The 23,777-nt window shown below is 38.5% G+C and overlaps 1 protein-coding gene across 1 annotated transcript; it reads right to left on the minus strand.

The window, feature by feature from the left end:
- Positions 1 to 3,551: 3,551 nt before the first annotated feature.
- Positions 3,552 to 7,413, minus strand: LOC143575917 (protein MRG1-like). Its single transcript, XM_077060156.1, has 10 exons — positions 7,291 to 7,413; positions 5,744 to 5,797; positions 5,578 to 5,591; positions 5,299 to 5,480; positions 5,069 to 5,142; positions 4,377 to 4,478; positions 4,224 to 4,303; positions 3,971 to 4,140; positions 3,786 to 3,870; positions 3,552 to 3,706 (listed from the first exon to the last, which is right to left on the minus strand). Exons 1-10 carry the CDS (start codon positions 7,411 to 7,413, stop codon positions 3,607 to 3,609), a joined length of 984 nt encoding a protein of 327 aa, XP_076916271.1. The 3' UTR covers positions 3,552 to 3,606.
- Between the last annotated feature and the right edge of the window lie 16,364 nt (positions 7,414 to 23,777).

Here is a 23,777-nt window from a genome sequence, read left to right on the forward strand (position 1 = left end):
ATAGTCTACCGAATACCAATTAACCCAACCCTTCTAACCCGAAACCCTATCACCTGAATCTACAATGGGTCGGTTTTCAGGTAATTTTCTAGCAACTATAAACCTGAACAACCTGACTGGAGAAGCTTAAAACCTTAATAAAATTCTCAAATGACACCCCTATCCCGTATGCATCTTTTACGGATACATTATATGAGTTATTAAGATGAAGAATAGTTATCTGTCATGTGAAAGAGGATGATCTTCATATGTTAGGGGAAAGAGAATTCGGCATTCTTTGGGCGATACATGCAAGTAGTTAGTTTGCACTTTGCAATAGGATTGTAGCTACTTGCCATCCTTGGTTGCATGTTGTATTTAGATATTATGGTTACATGCATCTAGTAGTAATTTAGTAGTATTAATTAGTGCTTCAAATTGAACAGATTGAGTCAACTTTTTGACTATTGTAGCTGCTTGTAAAGTTTGTTAGAAATATACTGCCCCAAAACTATTTAGAGCATCTCCACCCATTGGTTTTTTGTGACATGGCATGTGGTTTGGATTGGTTTATGGGTGGAGACAAACGTTTGTGTTAGGTTTGGTTTACATTCTCAAACGTTTGAGAGGTGGGTTTGTAGTGGCCCCATCACAACCACTACACACAAATCATATATATACATACACATATATACAAATATTTATTATATTTTAATTGGGTTTAGATTGGTTTATGGGTGGAGAAAAAGTGAGGTTTTTTGGTGAAAATTTTAGAATATGATGTGGCGATGATGTGAAGGTTTGAATTGGTTTATGGGTGTGGATGCTCTTAGATAGTTAAAGTTCTATAAAATATTATTAGAAATCATTATTTGATAAAATAATATGTAATGATAGTTAGGAATATTATAGGAATGTGGATAAGGATTAGGATTACTTTTATAGAAAATGTAAATAAATTTAAAAAAGGATGTTTTTAAGTTAAATTATATGAATAAAGATAAGAAACGATACGTAAACGCTCTGAGATTTGTATGCATGCAAAAAAACTAACTTTACTATATTGACATCCGAGGTGATGATTCTACACAACACTCTAGCTACACTGACATAACAATATGTTAATTTCTTTTACGGCAATTGTGAACCTCTTTAAACTAAGACTGGCCTATTCATGTTTTCAGTGAGGATGTGTTTATCACTCACTATAAGTTTATGTGTACGAATATTAACTTTCGATCCCACCAGCAATTACTTAATTACATCTAAGTAACGGTGCATGGTATGTGATGAAATTGAACTTAGGGCATGCATGTTAAAGAAAGCAAAAGGGAAATAAATGAGTATGTACCCCAACAAGAGGGAAAGCAACAAGAGGTAGAGCATGTTGAAGAGAAGAGTAAGGGCACACAGCAACAGAGCTCCACATGTTCCCTTAAGAAATCAGCAAGCTCACTCCACTTGACTGCCCTTGCGAATTCAGCAAACGCCACCTGTGATTCCGTAAGCTTTAGTTCACCGCCATGATGATGATGACGACAGTGAGAGTGATCATGATCATGATGCCCGGTGGTGGTTTTCGAATGGCAATTTATACGGAAATGGCAAGTAGGTAAGGGTTGGTGTGAAAAAAATATGGATTTGTGAAGAATGTGATGGAGTGAGTTGTTGGCTCGGAACCTTGGTCTTCTGGCGAGAGAATTAGAAGAGAGAGTGAGGGAAGTAGGAAGACGAAGGGCGGTCATCGTTGACGCCATTGATGATCGATGGAGTACGTTATTGGAGATCAAGTTATAGAGGCTGCATGGTAGCATGCATGACACCACCATTGCAACATATCTGTCACATTATGTCCACATTTTTTATTCACTATTAAATTCTTTCATATCACTTTCAGTTATAAAGCTCGGTTATGGTTCGGTTTCATTTGATTAACCAAACCAAGTTTAAACTAAATGAACACGGAAAAGAATCGATAACATCTAACGGGAATTGCATGAAGCTTGATATATATATATACAAATTCTCATGGTTTCGTTACAACATTGACACGTATATACATATATTCATCTTGTAAGCATGCTTTAAGTCTTCTCGGTTCGGTTGGTTCGATTATGGAACGTCCTTAATCATAACCATAACTGATTAATCGGTTTATCAAATAACCTTAACCATAACTGTCGGTTATCAGTTAATTCAGTTCAGTGGCACTCCAATTGTCAGTTAATTTTGGTTAACGGGTTAAGGCTTGCTCAACCCTACTTCTACTACTTGATTCAAAGCTATGAATTGGTAATTGGCTTATTGTCGATCTCTTGTAACTCCCTACTCTTAATTAGGCATTAGATATTACAAATACGTAGTTATGTCGGAGCGTGTCATACTGTGCATCCGCGGTCCCTGAGGGTGGTGGGTTATGTTCCCACTCATACCGTCATGCCACATAGCCTGCTTGTTTAACAACGCCTGATTTCCGAAAGCTATTTAACCAGCGGGTTATTGAACACGGCTTACTTATCAGTATTATGAGCTACGAAAACCCATGCCTTATGTAATTTAATGTGTACATTTAATTTATTCGTAGTTCAAATAAAATCATTTGAGGTTGGCATAACATAAGCAATGGTGTACAAAAAATCGATTTGGGCCCAACCCAACCCGCTAGTCCGTATGCGAGTTCGTAGTATCGTTCTCTAAAAACGGTTTCGACCTGAAAAATATGTCCAAAAAATGATTTTTTTGTGCCAACCCGATTTGGATCCCGGCCCCAACTGATTTAATAGGTTCGAACATTATTTCTCCTAAACCTGTTGGCGAGAAAACAACCTGTTTTATACACCTCTAATAAGCATTTAAATGCCATCAACACAAGCAAGTCTATGGATTTTGCTTTAGATACAAAGAAAATTTCAAATAACTAATTGATAAGTATGGCTTCAAAATAAGCAATAAAATTTGAAATAATAAGCATGGAACATAACATGAAAAGACAAAAAGAAGAAACATGAAATATTGTTTTTTTAGCAACCAAGAATGTTGTCATTGTTTTTCTTATTCATGGGCTTCAAATGACAACATCGTCTATGCATCCGGTAGGATTTCGGACAATATCGATAAGAACGCCACCCACCCATCCATCCCCATCGGTGCTGCAAATCCGTAATAAAAGCGACTATAATTTACTTTTATGCGTCTATAAAGTTACGTACTTTCCATTGGAAGATATAACAAGTGTGAAAACAGAAATTTAAAAACGGTACGTCTAATCTAAAATACTTGTATTGTATATACTAGAAATTATCGTTATATTTTCATTTACGTTCATGTGATACAAGTCAAGTTGTTATCTAGCAACTAGAACTCGTTTAATTCAGGCTTTTAGTAAGTTCAAGCTCAAGCATAGACATAAACTTCGAGCTTATATACCTAAAAGGCGATAATTCTCGTGATTTTCTGAAAAAGAAAAAAGGTTCAATATCAATAAAAAAAGGAAAAGAATGAGGTTATGCTACAACAAAGTTTACACTGCAGAATATTGGTAGATTGTTAAGAAACTATCACATCTGCTGCTGGTGGTTAAAAATGACAACACCTAATGTTACATCACAAGTTGAAGGAGTAATAACTCTACTCCTGACTCATTTTACCCCTCCCTGCTGAGCTGTCAGAATCCTTTGACCCGTCATAAGAAGAAATGAAGAATGATGTTTGATTCTTTTGCAAAAACCTACAATAGCACCATACAACACGGTCAGCCTGTTTTAACGCATATCATATTATCATATACACGCAATACAAAAACATACTTGAGGAAGTCGAGAAATTTGTGCTGCAAACGCATGGCCAGATCCTCTTCTATGTTAACATATGGCAATAACTCGGGTAACTTAACTGCGTAAACAAGAAAACAGTTTTAGAAAATAATTGCACAAAACACAAAACAATAATAAAAAAGACCCGAGTTGTTAAACGTTAATAAGGAAGCATATACCAAAGAGGCGCAGAAGATGTTCAGCACCGTATACTGTTGAAGGAGCAACATTATCTGTAACGAGTTCTTGAAATTGTTTACGTTCCTTATTGTATAAAAGAATAACCGGTAAAGCCCTGTCGAAATAGCATCTTAGTCCCTTTAATATCTCTCCAACCGCATCCGTCATCCTGCATTCGTGCAAACAAAATCAACAATAAACCTTTATTTTTAAGAAATAGTTACAAATTAGATTTTGTAATTGTGAGCTTACATGCCATCCTTTTTTGACCTGTATTCAAGGTACTTTGCCAATATGTCATCAACATTTGGAGAACGAGGAAGTTTCACGAGCTGAAAAGAAAAAGGTTAATAATTGGGAGTTTAGATAACGGTTAAAAAAAAGAACGATGTAAGTCATACGTACCTTGTCTTGATGATTAATAAAGTCCCAATCATCCACAAGTAGTTTTTTTAAAGTTGATGGAATTTGAATCTTTACCGGCTTTTCAACAGATGCATTTGCCTTCTGACACAAATAGCACCCATCAATCAGTAGACTTGTAAACGAGCCAGACGAAGAAGAGTAAAGCATATTCGTATTTAATTGTTTAACTTTCATCAAACAAATGATTAGACACGACGAATTAAACGAACTGGGCTTTCTTGTTCGTGCTTGTTTGTTAAGAAAATGAACATGCTTGTTTATGTTCGTTCGTTAATAATATAAACAAACGGTTAGCGAACATAAATGAAGCAAGATAACTGAGCTAAAACCTACGCAGTTAATGCGGAAAAGTATCGAATATCAGTTAAGGACCGATATTTGAGATATCGGTTATCGCGGTGGGATATTGGTAATTTTAATATCATGAAAAATTCATATATATATATATATAGCAATTTAACACTAATAATTTAGAATACTCTTCTACCATTAACAAATTAAGCTTTTGAAACTTGCAAAACACTACAATCGTAGCAAGTCGGAACTGATTAAGACTTAAAACACTAACATTGAACACTAAAAATTGATAACTAAGACTTAAAACACTAATATCGGTGATAAATCGGTTAATCGACATATAACACTAGCTTATACAAGATATATGAATTTACCTCTGTACTTGAATCACTCTTTCTCTTCTTCCCTTTTGCCCCTGAAGTAACATGCAAATAGAAACATATTGGCAGTTATAAGTTCCAAAATATGAATAAACTGAATTACAAATGATTATACAGTAAAGTTCATAACAGGGTATACCACTACTTTTCACATCCTCTTTTTCCACTTTTGCATCTGAGTAAAACGAAAATTTAATTGTTATTCATAGAGTTCGTATATCAATGTGAGTTATTATTATTACTATTATTAGAGAAAATACCATTTAGTATTTTCGGCTTAGTTTGAGTTGAGCGTCCAGATTTAGAGTTCTTGTCAACACCCTGTTTTTGGTCAAGGGATTGCTGCTTCTGAATGTTCTCCTTGGTATGTTTCATCAGACGATCAGCACCGACCCATTCATCCCAGCTGTCATCAAACAATATTAAAGCTTCACAACCATTTTTATGCACTTTTTGGATAAAATTAAACCCGTTTCGATAGCATGGGCACAAAAAAAACTTACTTTTTATTCCAACCCTGTAAAACAGAAAGAAAATATTCTATTACTTAATGTCAAAATATGATAAATACCACTTTGCACCAGTTCGAAAACTAAAATATGAACGTCTTGCAGCAAATGCAACCTTGTGGGACGGTAAAGCAAAATAAAAAGAAAGTATCGAACTTACAAGGTAATGCACGAAGTATTTCCATTCATTTTTTCGTATCTCCGTCTTTTGGACCTTTAATGTCAAAGGAAAAAACAAAGCATAGAAATACTGTAAGTACTCAATATCATTCTACTGTGACTATAAGAAAAGTAAAAATTAATTTATAAGTACCTAAACCTTCAATACGTATAGCAAAATACAACTAACAGCAAAGCCAAAACTTAACAAACAATTAATAAGAGTTAACAGTTAACAACATGTTCATCGTGCTCCTTTACTATTAATGTCATGCAGGCTTCATCAATATAGATGCTTTATTTTAGAGCTAATTCATCTGCAGTGCCTTTATCTAGCTTAAAACAAAGTTCAACCTTAGTTAATGCTGCAAACATCTAGCAAATTTTACAGTTGTATTGTATAATGAAAAGATAACCACGTTATGTAAATATTAGCGTTACAAGAACAATAATAATACAAAACATCATCTTACCGATAACAATAAAAGGTATATTGATTATTGTGATTGATCCATCACTCCAATAACTAACAATTACGCACATCCCTAAAGTACACGTATGGCAAGAAGTAGACTATTTTGGAACAAAAATCAATTTTTGTACTTTACAAATTCCGAACCCTAATATCAATTTTCTTAAAACGCAACATTACGAAAACCTAACTATTCATAGAAATTTCATAAATTCTGTTTTCATTGCAATAACGAGAATCCTAGAATTCATTCAATTTGTTAATGTGAGAGTAACCACACATAACGAAACCCTAACCAATCAAAGAACTTTTAATCATAGAGTCTTATCCGACTAAAGTATTTGGGAAACCACCAAATAACTTTTAATTAATCTGAAAGTTCCCATACGACTCTCTGAAAATCCAAGTCGGGATTCCCAAATTCCTTAATAGGCACCTTTTCAACCATATCCTAAGCTTTATTCAAAGATAAAGAGTCTGATCTTGCAACATAACCCAATCTCAAGTTTACCCTGCACAATTACATACATCCCTAAAGCACGCGTACGAAAAAAACTAAACTGTTTGGTAACAAAAATCAATTTTTTGCACTTTATAAATTCGGAACCCTAATATCAAATTTCTTAAAACCCACATTACAAAAACCCAAAAATCATAAATTTTTATTATTATTTCTATTTAGCATTACAAAATTTCAAGCCCTAGAATCCAATTCGTCAACGTCCGAGTACCCACAAACAACAAAACCCTAATATCAATTTCCTTAAAACCCACATTACAAAAACCCAAAAATCAAAACTTTTTAGCATTACAAAATTGCAAGCCCTAGAATCCAATTCGTCAATGCTCGAGTAAACCCACGTAACAAAACCCTAACCAATCTAATTAACCCAAACAAACACTGGGTTTGTCTTAAAATTCTCCAATTCGCCCACCAAATTGTGGGTAATTCAAGATCTAAACTTAAATTGAATGAAAGTGAGACAAAGGTGGGTGCTTGTGCGATGAAATTAGGGAAATGAAGAGTGTGAGATGCGAGTGAAAGATAAAGAAAAGGGTTTAAGTAATGAGCATGCCTTTGCTTCGTAGATGCGAGGGCCGTGATACGCGAGGACTCTCTCGCCGTCGGAGTAATTGAAGTCTGGACGGCGGCGGTTGTCGGCGTCGGTGGCGGAATCGTCTTTGGAACTACTCCCCATCGAAGAGCAATTGGATGGATTTCACCCGCCTGTTTTTTGAGTCTTTTTTATACACCTTTTTTCTTTTTTTTCCTTTAATTTTTTTCCTTTATTGTGTATTAATTCCAACCTTTAACCTCGTCGGTCGCACTAATTTTGACGTTATTTTATTAATCTCGTGAAAATAACGTTAAAAAGTGACGGACGGTTAATCAGGCATCATGTAGTAGCGTTGATAGCCGAAAGACAAGGGTACATGCACCGATCAGCCGGTGTCCCGATGATTGAGTGCTATGTGCCTTATGTCCAAGGCTTGATGCAAAACTACTATCGAGCCGGGGGTCTCACCGGAACCAGCCTCTCTATCCTTATGGGGTAGAGGTAAGGCTGTCTACATCTTACTCTCCTCAGACCCTACTATAGCTTTTGTAACACCCCGACCGATGGCGGATTATACATCGGGGCGCCACGTATTGTTTCATTACTCGTGACACTATTTGGGTGTCAATATTTATTAAATACATTTACCGCGCATGCGCAACACAATTTCACGAAGTAACATAAAATTAATCATATCATAACTCAAAATATTCAAATAACATAAACTTGTTCTTGTTACATTTTAAACTAGGTCCAAAAGAAAAGAAAACATCCTATGTGTCCTCAAGCTTCCAGAAACAGCTACAGCAAACCTGAACATGTGTTAAAATAAAACGTCAACACTTGCGTGTCGGTGAGAAATCAAGTTTAATACATATAAATTGATAACAATATCTGCGCGCATCATGTGTATAACTGGTGTTCAACAAGGGTGTAATCAGATTGTGATCAAGCCTTAGATCATAGCTCATAGTTCAATCCGTGCTCCCAATTGAGCACAAAAACAAGAAAACTGTGCAAGTGTAAACAAAAGAGAAATCATAAACGATAGTTCTCCCGTGTTCATCTAATGGATCCATGAAAACTGCGGAATAGGCCGACAAGACGGTTAATGATCCACACATACAAATAAACAGCCAAGTCTACGTCCATAACACATGGGGTTTTACGCGACAAAAGTTTATAAACAAGTTTAAGACTCAAGTTTGTACGAACACATGAACATCCCAAAACATTAAAAATAAAAAGGGATTAGGTACGAGATTACTCACTTGTAAACGGCGCGAAGAAAGATAATGCAAGAACCAACTTTTAAACAAGCACAAGTTAACCTATAAATAAAAGTTTATTGGTTTAACAGTTTGTTTTATGCCTTGAATATATGTTAGCATAGTAATATGTATCTTTAACAAATTATTATATATTATATATTACCGGAAATCTGGGCAGGACAAGGGAAAAGACGAAGGCAGAGAGAGGAGGCGGCTGAGGAACAACGGCAGAGGGCAAGGAGAAGAGAGCAGAGGAGAGTTTAAGTGTTTGTGTGTGTAGTGTTAAATAACAAGAAAATAGTATTATATATAGGGAAACCCTAGGGAACACAATCCCTTAAAAAGAGGAAAAGATCTTATCAAATCAAGCAAAAGATATCAAAAGGCAAAAGATTCCAAAAGCAAAAGATACCAAAAGATATGGCAGCCGGGGAACAGGAAAAAGGGCTGACAGGTTACAGAATAAAGCATGGGAGGAGTCAGATAAAGGTACTGGTCAAGGCATGGGAAAAGCAGATTTCAAAGGATTATGTCAGTCACTTTTTCTGCCAACCAATGGGGTTGGTGCGCATGCTGCGCCGAAAGTGACTATTCAGACAGAAGATAAGATATCACAAGAGAATACAGGCTGACCTAAACAGAAGAAAGGACTTAAGGTCTTAGCGCGAGAAGATTCGAGCGCACGCGCGAGGGCGAAGGCAGACAGAACAAACCTTAGCGCGCCGCGGGAAGAACTTAGATCCTTAGCGCGCCGCGGGAAGAACTACAAATCCTTAACGCGTCGCGGGAAGAACTACAAATCCTTAGCGCGTCGCGGGAAGAACTACAATTCTTAGCGCGTCGCGGAAAGAGCTACCGTTCTTAGCACGCTGCGAGAAGAATTCGTCTCGCGTATCACAGGAACAGCCGGTCTTCACGCAGGCTTCCTTGTAAAGAGTCTGGCGCGTGGAGCTGCGCAGACATCCTTAGGCGGGAAGAACCAAAGGACAAGCAAAGAGTTAAGAGAAAAAGGGGTTTCAAGGCTCAAGGGTTAAGCAGAGGGGGCGGGACGGCGACAAGAGAGAAAAGAGGCGGGACGGCGGAAAGGAAATTATTATTATTAGTAAGTAATATAAAAATATATATATATATATATATAATTTATTTAACTTTAAATTTACAAAGATTAATAAATTAAATTTTAAATCATAAAAAGAAGAATCGGATTCGAAAACGGGTACCTGGGTCGGGTCGGATTGGGCAGATGTCACAGTCTCCCCTACTTTAAGAAATTTCGTCCCGAAATTTATCTCGAAGTAGGTTGCGCAGAGAAAAGGTGCGGGTACTTGATCTTCATCTGATCTTCCCTTTCCCAAGTGAACTCGGCTCCGCGCTTGGACTGCCAACGAACTTTAACAATAGGGATGCGACTGCGCTTGGTTTGCTTTACCTCGTGATCCATAATCTCAACAGGCTTCTCAACGAAATGCACAGATTCATCAACTTGAACTTCATCAAGTGGTATGTGGAGGTTCTCGTCAGCTAAACATTTCTTGAGATTGGATACATGGAAAGTTGGATGCACATTGCTGAGCGCGGGCGGTAGGTCAAGCTTGTAGGCAACTTTTCCCACCCTCGCAAGAATCTTGAATGGACCAACATAACGAGGTGCAAGCTTACCTTTCTTCCCAAAGCGGACAACACCCTTCCAGGGCGACACTTTGAGGAGAACAAGATCACCAACTAGAAATTCGAGAGGCTTCCGCCTGCGATCTGCGTAACTCTTCTGTCGGCTTCTGGCAGTCAGCAGATGATCACGGATCTTGGCGATTTTATCGGTTGTCTCTTGAACTAATTCGGGTCCTGTGATTTGAACTTCACCCACTTCGTTCCAACAAATCGGTGAACGGCACTTTCGACCGTAAAGTGCTTCAAATGGGGCCATACCGATGCTGGAATGATAGCTGTTATTATAAGAGAACTCGATCAGAGGTAGGTGTGAATCCCAATTACCTCCAAAATCAAGAACACAAGATCGAAGCATATCCTCAAGGGTTTGAATGGTTCGCTCAGACTGTCCGTCAGTCTGAGGATGATATGCAGTACTCATGTCCAAACGAGTTCCTAACGCAGATTGGAGAGATTTCCAAAAGCGAGATATAAAACGGCCATCGCGATCGGATATGATGCTCAAAGGAGTACCATGACGGCAGACAATCTCCTTGACATAAAGATGCGCAAGTTGTTCAACACGGTAGGTTTCACGGATGGGCAGAAAGTGAGCAGACTTGGTCAATCGATCCACTATTACCCAAATGCTATCATGTTTGCTTGCGGTCAAAGGTAACTTGGTGATAAAGTCCATTGCTATACTTTCCCATTTCCACGTAGGAATTTCAGGTTGTTCGAGCAAACCAGATGGGCGTTGATGTTCAGCTTTTACCTTAGAACAAGTTAGGCATTTAGCTACGAACACAGCAATATCCTTTTTCATACCAGGCCACCAATAAGAAAGGCGCAAATCTTTGTACATTTTGTCAGCACCAGGATGAACGGAATACCGAGATTTGTTCGCTTCACTCAGTATGACAGAGCGAAGATTCTCATCATTGGGGATCCAGATGCGATTGAGATAGCAGAGAATTCCACTCAGATTAGGGACAAAATGCGCTTCCGCGCCACACGCTAACTCGGCGCGAAGGTTGCCATTGCTGATCGATGCGCGCTGCGCGTCGCGAATGCGCGATTCAAGATCGTTTTGGATCGGCGTGAAGCGAAGCTGCAGGCGCGGCAAGATACAGTTAAGTTGACTGGGCTTACGGCTGAGCGCATCGGCTACCACATTAGCCTTTCCAGGGTGATATCGGATCTCACAATCGTAATCGCTGATGAGTTCGTTCCATCGACGTTGTCTCATGTTAAGTTCCTTTTGATCAAAAATATGCTGAAGGCTTTTATGGTCGGTGTAAATGATACACTTAGTCCCATAGAGGTAGTGTCTCCAGATTTTCAAGGCAAATACAACTGCACCAAGTTCGAGATCGTGAGTCGTATAATTCTTTTCGTGAATTTTGAGTTGCCTAGACGCGTAAGCGATAACCTTGCCTCGTTGCATAAGTACACAACCGAGACCTTGGTTGGAGGCATCACAATAAACGACAAAATCGTCAGTACCCTCAGGTAACGCTAGAACAGGAGCTTCGCACAACAATTGCTTGAGCGTCAGAAAGGCTTCTTCTTGCTTCGAGCCCCAAATATACGGTTTGCCTTTGTGCGTTAATGCTGTTAAAGGCAAAGCGATCTTTGAGAAGTTCGAAATAAATCGCCGGTAGTAACCAGCTAAGCCCAAAAAGGAACGGATTTCGGTAGGAGTGGATGGCGTAATCCAGTTCTTGATTGCTTCAATCTTGAATGGGTCGACATGAATACCCATCTTGTTTACAACATGACCAAGAAACTGTACTTCATCCGACCAAAACTCACACTTGGAGAGTTTGGCAAAGAGTTGCTCGGTTCGAAGCTTTTGCAACACCAACCGAAGATGTTGCTCATGCTCGGCCTTGGTTTTAGAATACACCAGAACATCATCGATGAACACGATCACGAATTTATCCAAGAAAGGCCTACACACCCGATTCATTAGATCCATGAAAACGGCGGGTGCGTTGGTTAAACCGAAGGACATGACCAAGAATTCAAAGTGGCCATAGCGGGTTCGAAAAGCAGTCTTGGGAATATCCTCTTCGCGGATACGCAACTGGTGATAACCAGAACGGAGATCGATTTTGGAGAAACAAGAGGCACCTTGGAGTTGGTCAAAGAGGTCGTTAATACGCGGTAAGGGATATCGGTTCTTAATGGTGAGCTTGTTCAGCTCGCGGTAATCAATACACATGCGAAACGTACCATCTTTCTTTTTAACGAACAACACCGGAGCACCCCAGGGCGAAGAGCTAGGGCGAATGAATCCTTTAGCGGTCAACTCTTGAAGTTGACTTGCTAATTCTTGCATTTCAGCGGGTGCAAGTCGATAAGGAGATTTGGCTACGGGGGAAGCACCAGGGACAAGATCAATACGAAACTCGACTTCCCGAGCAGGAGGTAAACCAGAAAGATCATCGGGAAAGACTTCAGGAAAGTCACGCACAATGGGGATTTCAGAAAGTTTCTTCTTTCCTTCATCGGGTTTGACCACATGAGCTAAGAATGCGACACAATTCTTCCGCAAAAGTCTTCGGGCTTCAGAGCATGACATAAGTTTAAGACCGTTAGATGGTTTCTCGCCATAGATATGAAGATTTTCACCATTTTCCCGAGGAATGCAAATCAACTTCTTGGCGCAGATTACTTTGGCGCGATTTTGCGAGAGCCAGTCCATACCGATAATAACATCAAAGCTTCCAAGCGGCATAGGAATGAGGTCGATTAGAAAATCGTTTTCGTTAAGGTTAAGCGTGCAATCTTTGATTACGGAGTTTATTAAAATAGTTTCACCATTAGCCAATTCAACTGAAAAGTTTTCGTTTAAGTTTATGCGCGGTCGCGCAAGTTTCTGCTCAAATGCGCGAGAAATAAAACTTCTATCGGCGCCAGTATCAAAAAGTATGGATGCATATTGTCCGTTAAGTAAAAATGTACCATTAACCACGTCATTATTCGCTTGCGCTTGGTACGCGGTTATATTAAAAGCTCGGCCTCGCGCCACTTGGTTTGAAATTTGGTTAACCGGATTAGCTTGCGTGATTTGTACTTGCAGTCTCGGGCACGCGTTCCGGAAATGACTGGGGTCACCGCAGTTATAGCACGACCAGGGTCGTGGATTAGGGTATGTTGGCTGTGGGTTTAGCTGGTAAGTTGGTGTTTGCGCGATTGGGTTGGCGGGAAGGACTCTACAGTTCTCAGCAGTGTGACCAATACGGCCACATCGGTTGCATTGTCGGCACGGGACTTGAGTTGGATGGTGAAGTCTACAGGTTGGGCAAAAAGGCTGGTTTCCTGTGTAAGGTTTCTTAGTTGGCGGGGTAGGGAGTGCGGGAGTGGTTAAGGCATAGTTATGGACTACAGGGGGTGTTGGGTAAGTTGACAGTGGGTTAGGAGCGTGTATTAGGGGTTGGTAGGCGGGTTGCTGGATAATGGGCGGGTTGGTAAGCGCATAGGCTTTGCGCCTGCGCTTGAGGTTGTTACGGTTTGAGGGTTCTGGCTTGGTTTATATTGGTTCTGGGACAGTCTTGGTGGGTTTGGTCTTTTCTGCTCCCCGCAGGAACAGGGTTCCTGCCCTGACATGGTTGTCGCTGAGCACAGCGGCCAACTCGATGGCGTCAGAGAGGGTTAGTGGGTTCCTGGCCCATACAGAATCTTGGATTTCCATGGGGAGACCCCCAAGGAACTTCTCGATGGCTCGGCGGGAAGGGGTAACTAGGTGCGGGACAAGCAAGCTTAATTCATGGAAGCGCGTCGCGTACTCGCGCGCTTCGCCACTGTACTGTTTCAGGTTCCAAAACTCTTCCTCCAGGCGCTTTACTTCGTTGGGAGGGCAGAACTCTCGCGTCAAGATTTCCTTGAATTCCCCCCAGAGCATGCTAGAAGCAGCCTCTGCGCCACGCGCATGAACTACTCCGTTCCACCAAGTAAGCGCCCTTGATTACAGGACACTAGAGGCATATAAGGTTCGTTTGTCTGTAGGGCATTGGGTATGGAGGAAAGTGTTTTCAATTTTCTCGAGCCACTGGAGCATCACGGTGGCTCCTTCAAGTCCGGTGAATTTCGGAGGGTTACCCGCATTGAAGGATTTAATATTGTATCCGGAGGGGTTGGTATTAGTTTGGTTTAAGGCTTGGGCTATTGCGGCGGCCATTTCCTGGGAACGTTGCTGCCTACGTCTGCGCGCGGCTTCTCTCCTCTGATGACGGCGAGATAGCGGAGGCATTCTATAAAAGTTTTAATTTTTGTTAATATCTTGGTATGGGAAATCGTTTTAGCGCAAAGTATATCGTCGTAAAGCTTGTTTCGCGGAGTTAAATGCTATCAAATTTTGAAGTAAGATATGAATTTAAATGCAAATTTAACACAGGTAAAGAATTCGAATTGAAAATCGACAATTCATGTATCACCATGACTTTTCGAATTCTCAATTTAAAATATCGAGTAAGCGAGCATTGAAGGTTGACAATTCATGTATCACCATGACTTTTCAAATCTTCAAATTAAAATATCGAGCAAATGAATATTGGAGATTGACAATTCATGTATCACCATGACTTTTCAAATCTTCAATTTAAAACATAAAGTTAATGGTAATTGAAAATCAACTATTCATGTACCACCATGACTTCTCGGATTTTCAATCTCCACAACAAACGAATATGTAAGTAAAGAAATAAATTGAAATTTAATAAAAATCGAAAGATCGCGAATAAAACATGAAATCAAGTGCTGCGTATGCGCCAGCATATTTTATAAATATCGAGTAAATAACAATTAGCGCGCAAACATGAGATATTTCTCATGCGCGAGAAGGGACTATTAGGTATTCTAGGTCGTTACGTCTAACCACCTATCCTAAAGTCACGGAGCTCTGATACCAATCTGTAACACCCCGACCGATGGCGGATTATACATCGGGGCGCCACGTATTGTTTCATTACTCGTGACACTATTTGGGTGTCAATATTTATTAAATACATTTACCGCGCATGCGCAACACAATTTCACGAAGTAACATAAAATTAATCATATCATAACTCAAAATATTCAAATAACATAAACTTGTTCTTGTTACATTTTAAACTAGGTCCAAAAGAAAAGAAAACATCCTATGTGTCCTCAAGCTTCCAGAAACAGCTACAGCAAACCTGAACATGTGTTAAAATAAAACGTCAACACTTGCGTGTCGGTGAGAAATCAAGTTTAATACATATAAATTGATAACAATATCTGCGCGCATCATGTGTATAACTGGTGTTCAACAAGGGTGTAATCAGATTGTGATCAAGCCTTAGATCATAGCTCATAGTTCAATCCGTGCTCCCAATTGAGCACAAAAACAAGAAAACTGTGCAAGTGTAAACAAAAGAGAAATCATAAACGATAGTTCTCCCGTGTTCATCTAATGGATCCATGAAAACTGCGGAATAGGCCGACAAGACGGTTAATGATCCACACATACAAATAAACAGCCAAGTCTACGTCCATAACACATGGGGTTTTACGCGACAAAAGTTTATAAACAAGTTTAAGACTCAAGTTTGTACGAACACATGAACATCCCAAAACATTAAAAATAAAAAGGGATTAGGTACGAGATTACTCACTTGTAAACGGCGCGAAGAAAGATAATGCAAGAACCAACTTTTAAACAAGCACAAGTTAACCTATAAATAAAAGTTTATTGGTTTAACAGTTTGTTTTATGCCTTGAATATATGTTAGCATAGTAATATGTATCTTTAACAAATTATTATATATTATATATTACCGGAAATCTGGGCAGGACAAGGGAAAAGACGAAGGCAGAGAGAGGAGGCGGCTGAGGAACAACGGCAGAGGGCAAGGAGAAGAGAGCAGAGGAGAGTTTAAGTGTTTGTGTGTGTAGTGTTAAATAACAAGAAAATAGTATTATATATAGGGAAACCCTAGGGAACACAATCCCTTAAAAAGAGGAAAAGATCTTATCAAATCAAGCAAAAGATATCAAAAGGCAAAAGATTCCAAAAGCAAAAGATACCAAAAGATATGGCAGCCGGGGAACAGGAAAAAGGGCTGACATGTTACAGAATAAAGCATGGGAGGAGTCAGATAAAGGTACTGGTCAAGGCATGGGAAAAGCAGATTTCAAAGGATTATGTCAGTCACTTTTTCTGCCAACCAATGGGGTTGGTGCGCATGCTGCGCCGAAAGTGACTATTCAGACAGAAGATAAGATATCACAAGAGAATACAGGCTGACCTAAACAAAAGAAAGGACTTAAGGTCTTAGCGCGAGAAGATTCGAGCGCACGCGCGAGGGCGAAGGCAGACAGAACAAACCTTAGCGCGCCGCGGGAAGAACTTAGATCCTTAGCGCGCCGCGGGAAGAACTACAAATCCTTAGCGCGTCGCGGGAAGAACTACAAATCCTTAGCGCGTCGCGGGAAGAACTACAATTCTTAGCGCGTCGCGGGAAGAGCTACCGTTCTTAGCGCGCTGCGAGAAGAATTCGTCTCGCGTATCGCAGGAACAGCCGGTCTTCAGGCAGGCTTCCTTGTAAAGAGTCTGGCGCGTGGAGCTGCGCAGACATCCTTAGGCGGGAAGAACCAAAGGACAAGCAAAGAGTTAAGAGAAAAAGGGGTTTCAAGGCTCAAGGGTTAAGCAGAGGGGGCGGGACGGCGACAAGAGAGAAAAGAGGCGGGACGGCGGAAAGGAAATTATTATTATTAGTAAGTAATATAAAAATATATATATATATATATATAATTTATTTAACGTTAAATTTACAAAGATTAATAAATTAAATTTTAAATCATAAAAAGAAGAATCGGATTCGAAAACGGGTACCTGGGTTGGGTCGGATTGGGCAGATGTCACAGCTTTGCTATTGGTGGGATATACTGAGTACGATGATGATGAGGATGATGATGATGATGATGATGATGATGATGATGATGATGATGAACCTCGTCGGTCGCACCATCGGTGAATATCATCCTGTTGTCGTTCGCGCTAAATTCATCCATTCGCGAGACAACCCATCGATTTTCTTCCTTTAGCCCAAGTGAGCATGCTCGCTCGGGGCCGCGGTGCCCGCTAGCGGCTTGTGGTGAAGCAAGGGTGTTGTGGTGTTCGTGGTCGACGTGGCTCGTGCTACTCATTGAAGCGGTCGCTCGCTTGTCACAATACATAGTCTCAGTATTTTATGGTTTAAGGTTTTTTTTTAATAATTTGTGCTATTAATATATAAAAATTAAAAAAATAAATAACAAATGTTCAAACTTTGGTAATGTTTAAACGGTTTTTTAGTTTGGTTTTCCCTAAAGGGCATTTGTTTCGATGGTATTTAAATGTGTAAACATGTAACAGATACTCTTTTCTTTGGAGGTTGAGGGTTTAAACCCTATAGTAGGTGGGTACTGGATACTACAGATTAGATGAATTTCGAACTAAATCTTGGTTGTTTAAGGAAAAAAATATGGTTTTCAAAATGTGAACCCTAGACTAAACCGTGTAAATTTCAAGGGACAATAGATAAATGTTTGATAATTAGTAATCCATTGTGTAAAGATGTGTGGATCGTTACGAGTACGAGAGATAAGGTTTGGATACATTATGTTGCATGTCGTTGTTCAAGAGAAAATAAATATCGAAACAAATTAATTTTAACATGCAAACTATCAAGATGGCCTCTTTTAAGTTTTAAGAGTTGAATAGAGATCTCTCAACTACATCAAGGCTTTAGAAGTCACGTTTAAAAAAACAAAAATAAAAAGTTAACCTATTAATGTAATTAGATTTACTTGATGTTAAAGGGAAATAAGAATAAACATTTATAATTGTTAGGAGGTGTGAAACGCATACCAACGCCCTTTTTATGGAGTTTCGGTACAACGTCCCAGGCAGAGTCCGATGACAAAGCCCTTGGTGAGCGTCTCACTATAAGTTGCTTATAAATTTCCAAGATTTATGAAAAGTTGTTTGGAAGTTAAATCATCAACCGTCATTGTTAGTTCAGTGATAAAGTATTATCGGTAGTAAGTTATAATCGCTTAACAACTTGCTCCATAAGTTTGTGTGTAGTGGGCGACAAGGGCGAGAACCCCCCCCCCCCCCCGGCCGATAAGAGGGGCACCGGCCCCCGGCCGATAAGAGGGGCACCGGGGGGGACATGTATTTGTCGCCGGTGAACGTTTGAAAGAATATATATTAATGATGGACCAATGGCAAGCCTTGGGGGCGATTTTTGGGCTACATATCACCCCCTGGTAACGTGTAAACTATAAAACATCCCCCCATTTTATTGTCCCTCCACTCCACATAACCTAAGTCACAGATGATCTGGTAAGTTACTATATTTGTCAACTACAACACGGAAGATCAACAATAACTAAGTTCCTATTAAGGATTTATTTATTTATTTTCTTACCAAATTGATATGTTCATATCTATATCTATCTATAATATATATAAACGAAAACCCAAAAATCCTATGTGTTGCGATGTGGTCACTCTCCCTTTTTATGGAAGCCATCAGATTTCTTGATTTTTAAATGGAGGCCTCTCATTGATTTAACCCAAATTCATGAGCATTGGTCTTTCTAAACCAGATAGCTCTTAAACGAGTTATAACATCCCATCAAATTAAAAATTAATCTTACCAATTATTTGATATGAAAATCCTATAAAATAGGGATATACTAAAATTTAATATCCAATTTAAAAAGAAAAAGATATTATTTATAATCAATAAACAATTTTATAGTAAAAAACATAAGCGGGTCATGGGTCACCAAATCCAGATAGCTTTTAAACAGGTTATAACATATCATTTATTTATGAAACCCTTTCATCATCAAACCCTAAGTATATTATTAACTTTCTTACAATAAAGAAAATTAAAATCCAAAAAATAAATATTAAAAAACGAAAAATGTAAAACAACCATTCTCTCATGCCATCAGATTACTTTATTTGTAAATGAAGGCTTCTCACGCATTTGATCCGAATTCACGGGTAAATGTCTTACCAAACCCAGATAGCTCTTAAACGGGTTATTACATCTCATTATATTAAAAATTAATCTCATCAAATATTTGATATGAAAATCATATAAAATGGGGATATACTAAAAATTAATATCCTATTTATTTAAAAAAAAGATATTATTTATAATTAAGAAACAATTTATAATAAAGAAAATAAACGAGTAATGGTATCACCAAACCCAGATAGCTTTTAAACCAGATTATAACATATCATTTATTTGTGAAACCATTTATCATTAAATCTCAAGTATATTAATTATTAACTTTCTTACAATAAATAAAATTAAAATCCATACATATATATATAAGCATTAAAAACGAATAATGTAAAACAACCTCCCGTAATATGGGGGATAAAATCTAGTATATTTAATAAAGTTTATCTATTATTTAGTTTTCTTATTATATTTTAATTATGTTTTCTTATTGTTTATCTTTTCTTAATTTTATGCATTGTTTTCCTATAAATTGTAATATTCCTTTGAGAAAAGAATAAGAAAAACGTTTCAAAAGTTCTTATTTCTTCTCTTCTTATTCTTAGAGCCTAAACCACTCTAGGGGTCTATCGAGGATTATATAAATTTCCCAGCTACCGAGTCGCTAGATGTCGTTAGCAATTGTGTTTCTAATATGGGTTCTTCAAAACCATAACTTGGATCGTCAAAAATAGCATGTGCATCAATTCCATAGAAGCCTCCTCTTTTTAAACTTTTGGGTTGATAACTTGATATGGTGATAATTTTACAAAAACTAAACAAGTGCTTTTGTTGCTGAAATTATGAACTTCAATGGTGGCCAACGGTAGTAGACCAACATGGGCTACTGGTTTGGAAGAGATGACCTTCATAAGGGGAAGTAGTTTGGCTATGGTCCTACGGAAGGTCCAAATTGAAGAAAAAGGAGGAGGTGATAACGTAGTGCTTTCCTTTTTTTATTTTGAAACATAATTGACACCCTTTGGTAGGGGGGTTTCGGTTGTCTTGCATGAGAATAAAGGGTGGTACGACTGTTGCAATAGTTATTTGGCAGTGGTAAAATGGTAGTTGCGGTTGTTGGAGTTGGCAACGGTGGTCGTGATTGATCCGACGTGGTGGTAAAGTTGGTAAGGGTCGTTGCGAGGGATGTGGTGGAGGTGTGTAGCGCTTTGATGTGTACGGCTTGTTGAGTGGCCATGACAGCATTATGGTGCAGCAACAAGGCTATAATCAGGTTGTCATGCGACGAAGGAGGCATGAGTAAGCTAATGAAAGCACCAAACTGATAGAGACCGATTCGAGATGGTAATCTCCCGATACACCCATAGAATGGGCTAGGCTCTAAAAATAAGAAGAGAAGAAACAATAACTTTTGAAACGTTTTTTCTTATTAATATCTCAAAGGAATATTACAATTTATAAGAAAACTAATGCATTAAATTAGGAAAAGACAAACAATAAGAAAACATAATTAAAATATGACAAGGAAACTAAATAATAGATAAACTTAATAAATATATTATAATCGTATCTATTACAATCATTGACGTTACATTATTGTGGAATGTTACTACGTGATTTTTGAATAAATTGATGTGACCCGAAGCTCACTAACAATGAACGTATAAAAATAAACGAACCATTATGTTGTTTGTATAAAAAGACCATGAACATGGTTTTAGAGGATCTTCTCCACTAGTGACCCACACCAGGGCTCGGGCCAGAGCTCTTACGTTCTCCAAGTGGGTCAGCATTTATAATCTTGTGCCCAATTCCGGGACTGGGGCCATCTTTGACCCCACCCAATGTTTGAATGCTCGCAAACTCGTGTCCAAATGCATGGCTTGGAGCAAAGTTCTTACGACCTCCAAGTGACTCAACATTAATAGTCTTGTGTCCAATCCCGGGACTTGGACCATCCTTGATTCCGCCCAACGTTTGATACCCCGGACTGGCTCCAAACTTGATTCCACCAAGTGTGGCCTTGTCTTCGTGCCCATGTCCTATGCCAGGACTTGGTCCGTCTTTGATCGAACCCAATGAAAAGCGATCAAATAATTCATTGTTGGCATCGGGGCAACCAACTGTTTTTAAAACGCTTAACGGTCGAGCGCTAGTTAAGAACATGAAATTGAGTAACACAAGAAGGGTCATGAGATTTTGGTACTCCATGACTCTAGCCATCTTTTAAAATAATTGTATTAGGAGATGGGATTGAAGGGAAATGATAGGTTGTGGTTTAGTGCAAAAGATACAAGCTTGGAGACATATTTATAGACAAATTTGAAAATTGAAGAAATATAAATGGGATACATTTTGTTGACTACGAGGTAGAAAAACAAAGTTCATGCAACGTGGGAGAATTTGAGGTTGCGAGTCCAAGTTGCATAATATATACCTTTTTGGTGCATATGTTTTAACAAATAATGAAATAATATTAGTTTGTTTAATAAAACTAAAATGTTTGATTTTTTATATTTGATGAATTATTCAATATTTATCTAAAAAAAATCTTAGTGGTTATTGATGCATTAATATGTGTATTTGACTATGAATATATTTTGTTTAAACAAGTGTATATTTTTTAAATAATTTTAAATAACAGATATTTATGTATGCTCAAGTGATGAGTGATAGACCATGACCCATGCAGTCTTTGAACGTTCACTTCTCGATATTTCCACACATGGTGGCTCTTATGACTCGAGTTATGACTTTTCAAGTTTAGCATTTGAACAAAATTATACGGTGAACAAAAATAAATTTATTTTGAGAACCTTTAAAAATATTCACCAAACTATCTACTTCAAACATACTTATCTTTTCATGTTTTATTTATAATCAAGTATGACAAACTAGCCGAGTTAGGCAATGGATGTTTTATTTATAAGTAGGGCACACTGGACGGGTTAGGCAAGTTCGGGTGACAAGTCAATTGTCACCCAATACGGGTCTAGGTAATATGGTTTTTGAGTGAAATAAATTCGGATAAAAAATGATCATAATAAAAGTACAAATTTTGTTTAGGGTTAAAATGGGTTCAGGCCAAAATGAAGTTGGGTTCACATGAATCGCATTAAAAAAAAAGGTATAAACCCAGGTTGACCCGTTATATTATTTTTTGGTGGCCCAGAGGTGATTACGTTGATGCGGTGGTGATGATGATGACTAAAAGGTGGTGCGGGTGGCGCATCAGTGGCAGTGATTGTGGTTGTGGAGTTGACGGCCGTGGAGACGAGGTGGCGCCGACAACCGTAGAATGCAATGGCAGTGGCGACAATAATGTGAGGATGGTACAATGGTGGTGGCTGTAGGCTAACAGTAGTGGAGCGTCGGTGACAATGCCGGCAACAACGAGTGAGGTGGCAATGGTAGAGTGTGGCCGCAGTGGCCACCATGACAGCAACAGTGGAGATGATGGGGGCGGTGGTGAAGTGGCGTTGATGGTGGTGTCGAAAACGAGTCGGTTGTGAAGACAAACAATGATTTGTTATACTAACCCATGTGGATCTTTAACCTTTTTTTATGGGGGGGGGGGGGTTGAAGTGGCAGTGACGTGGTGCAGAAGACAACAAGTATGCTGTAGAGACAAACAATAGTTATAATGCTAGCTTGTTCGTTTGATCTTTTATCTTTGATAAGTTATTTGCTGTATAATAAATTTTGGTAGGCCACATTTGACGTATTGCCTCACTTAATGATCTAAATCAACTCTTATGTAATTAATTTTTTTGCTTAGGCCCAATTACAAATTTTGTCCTTTAAAAAAAGTCAAATTACAGTTCGTGTCCTTTTTTTAGTTCCCTACCCTTAAAACCAACCGAACTTACTATTGTAAAAACAATAATCCTATGAGCTAACACAAACCGAGTATCTGCTGAAACCAACGACTTTTGGGTCTCAATGTAATTAAAGTCAAATAAGTCCATTTCCCAAAAGGCAAAAGCATAAAACCTAAATAGTCTTAGCCGCCAACCCAACCAAACCACCGTTCTTGGAACCTTACCATCAGGCCACCATCATTCAAACCCAACTAAAACCCCCAACACCAACTCACCAAGGACCGCCCAATAATTTTGAAGGCCCAAAGCAAAAATAAACTACATATGGAGCCTTTCTTAATTGTATTTTCTGGTACATACTTTGATTAGTTCATTTTAGGTACACCTTAATTGTAGTTTGATTGCTTACCTATACATTGGTGTGTTTTTTATGTTGTGAAACACGATTAAAGTGAATAAACTCACATTTAATGTTTCTTAAACTTAGTTAAATTAAATCATATATACTATTTGCTAAAGCTATTTTATTTAACAAAAAGTTGATTACGATTAATTATATCGGACTGCAAAAATGGCCATTTGAAGAAAATAATTAAATGAAAAAGAGCTAAATAAATATAGAGCTTGAAAGGATTGAACATGGGGCCCGTTATTTAATAAACACATATAGATCTATAAAACTATTTTTTCTTAAAATGGGGCCCTTTTATTTCGGAGACACTAAGCTCTAACTTTGCTCAATATAACTGCTAGGTTGGCCATGTCAA

The sequence above is a fragment of the Bidens hawaiensis genome, unplaced genomic scaffold (genome assembly GCF_021521415.1).
Source record: "Bidens hawaiensis isolate Kalapana, Puna unplaced genomic scaffold, B.hawaiensis_p1.1 tig00027790_1, whole genome shotgun sequence".
NCBI lineage: Eukaryota > Viridiplantae > Streptophyta > Magnoliopsida > Asterales > Asteraceae > Bidens > Bidens hawaiensis.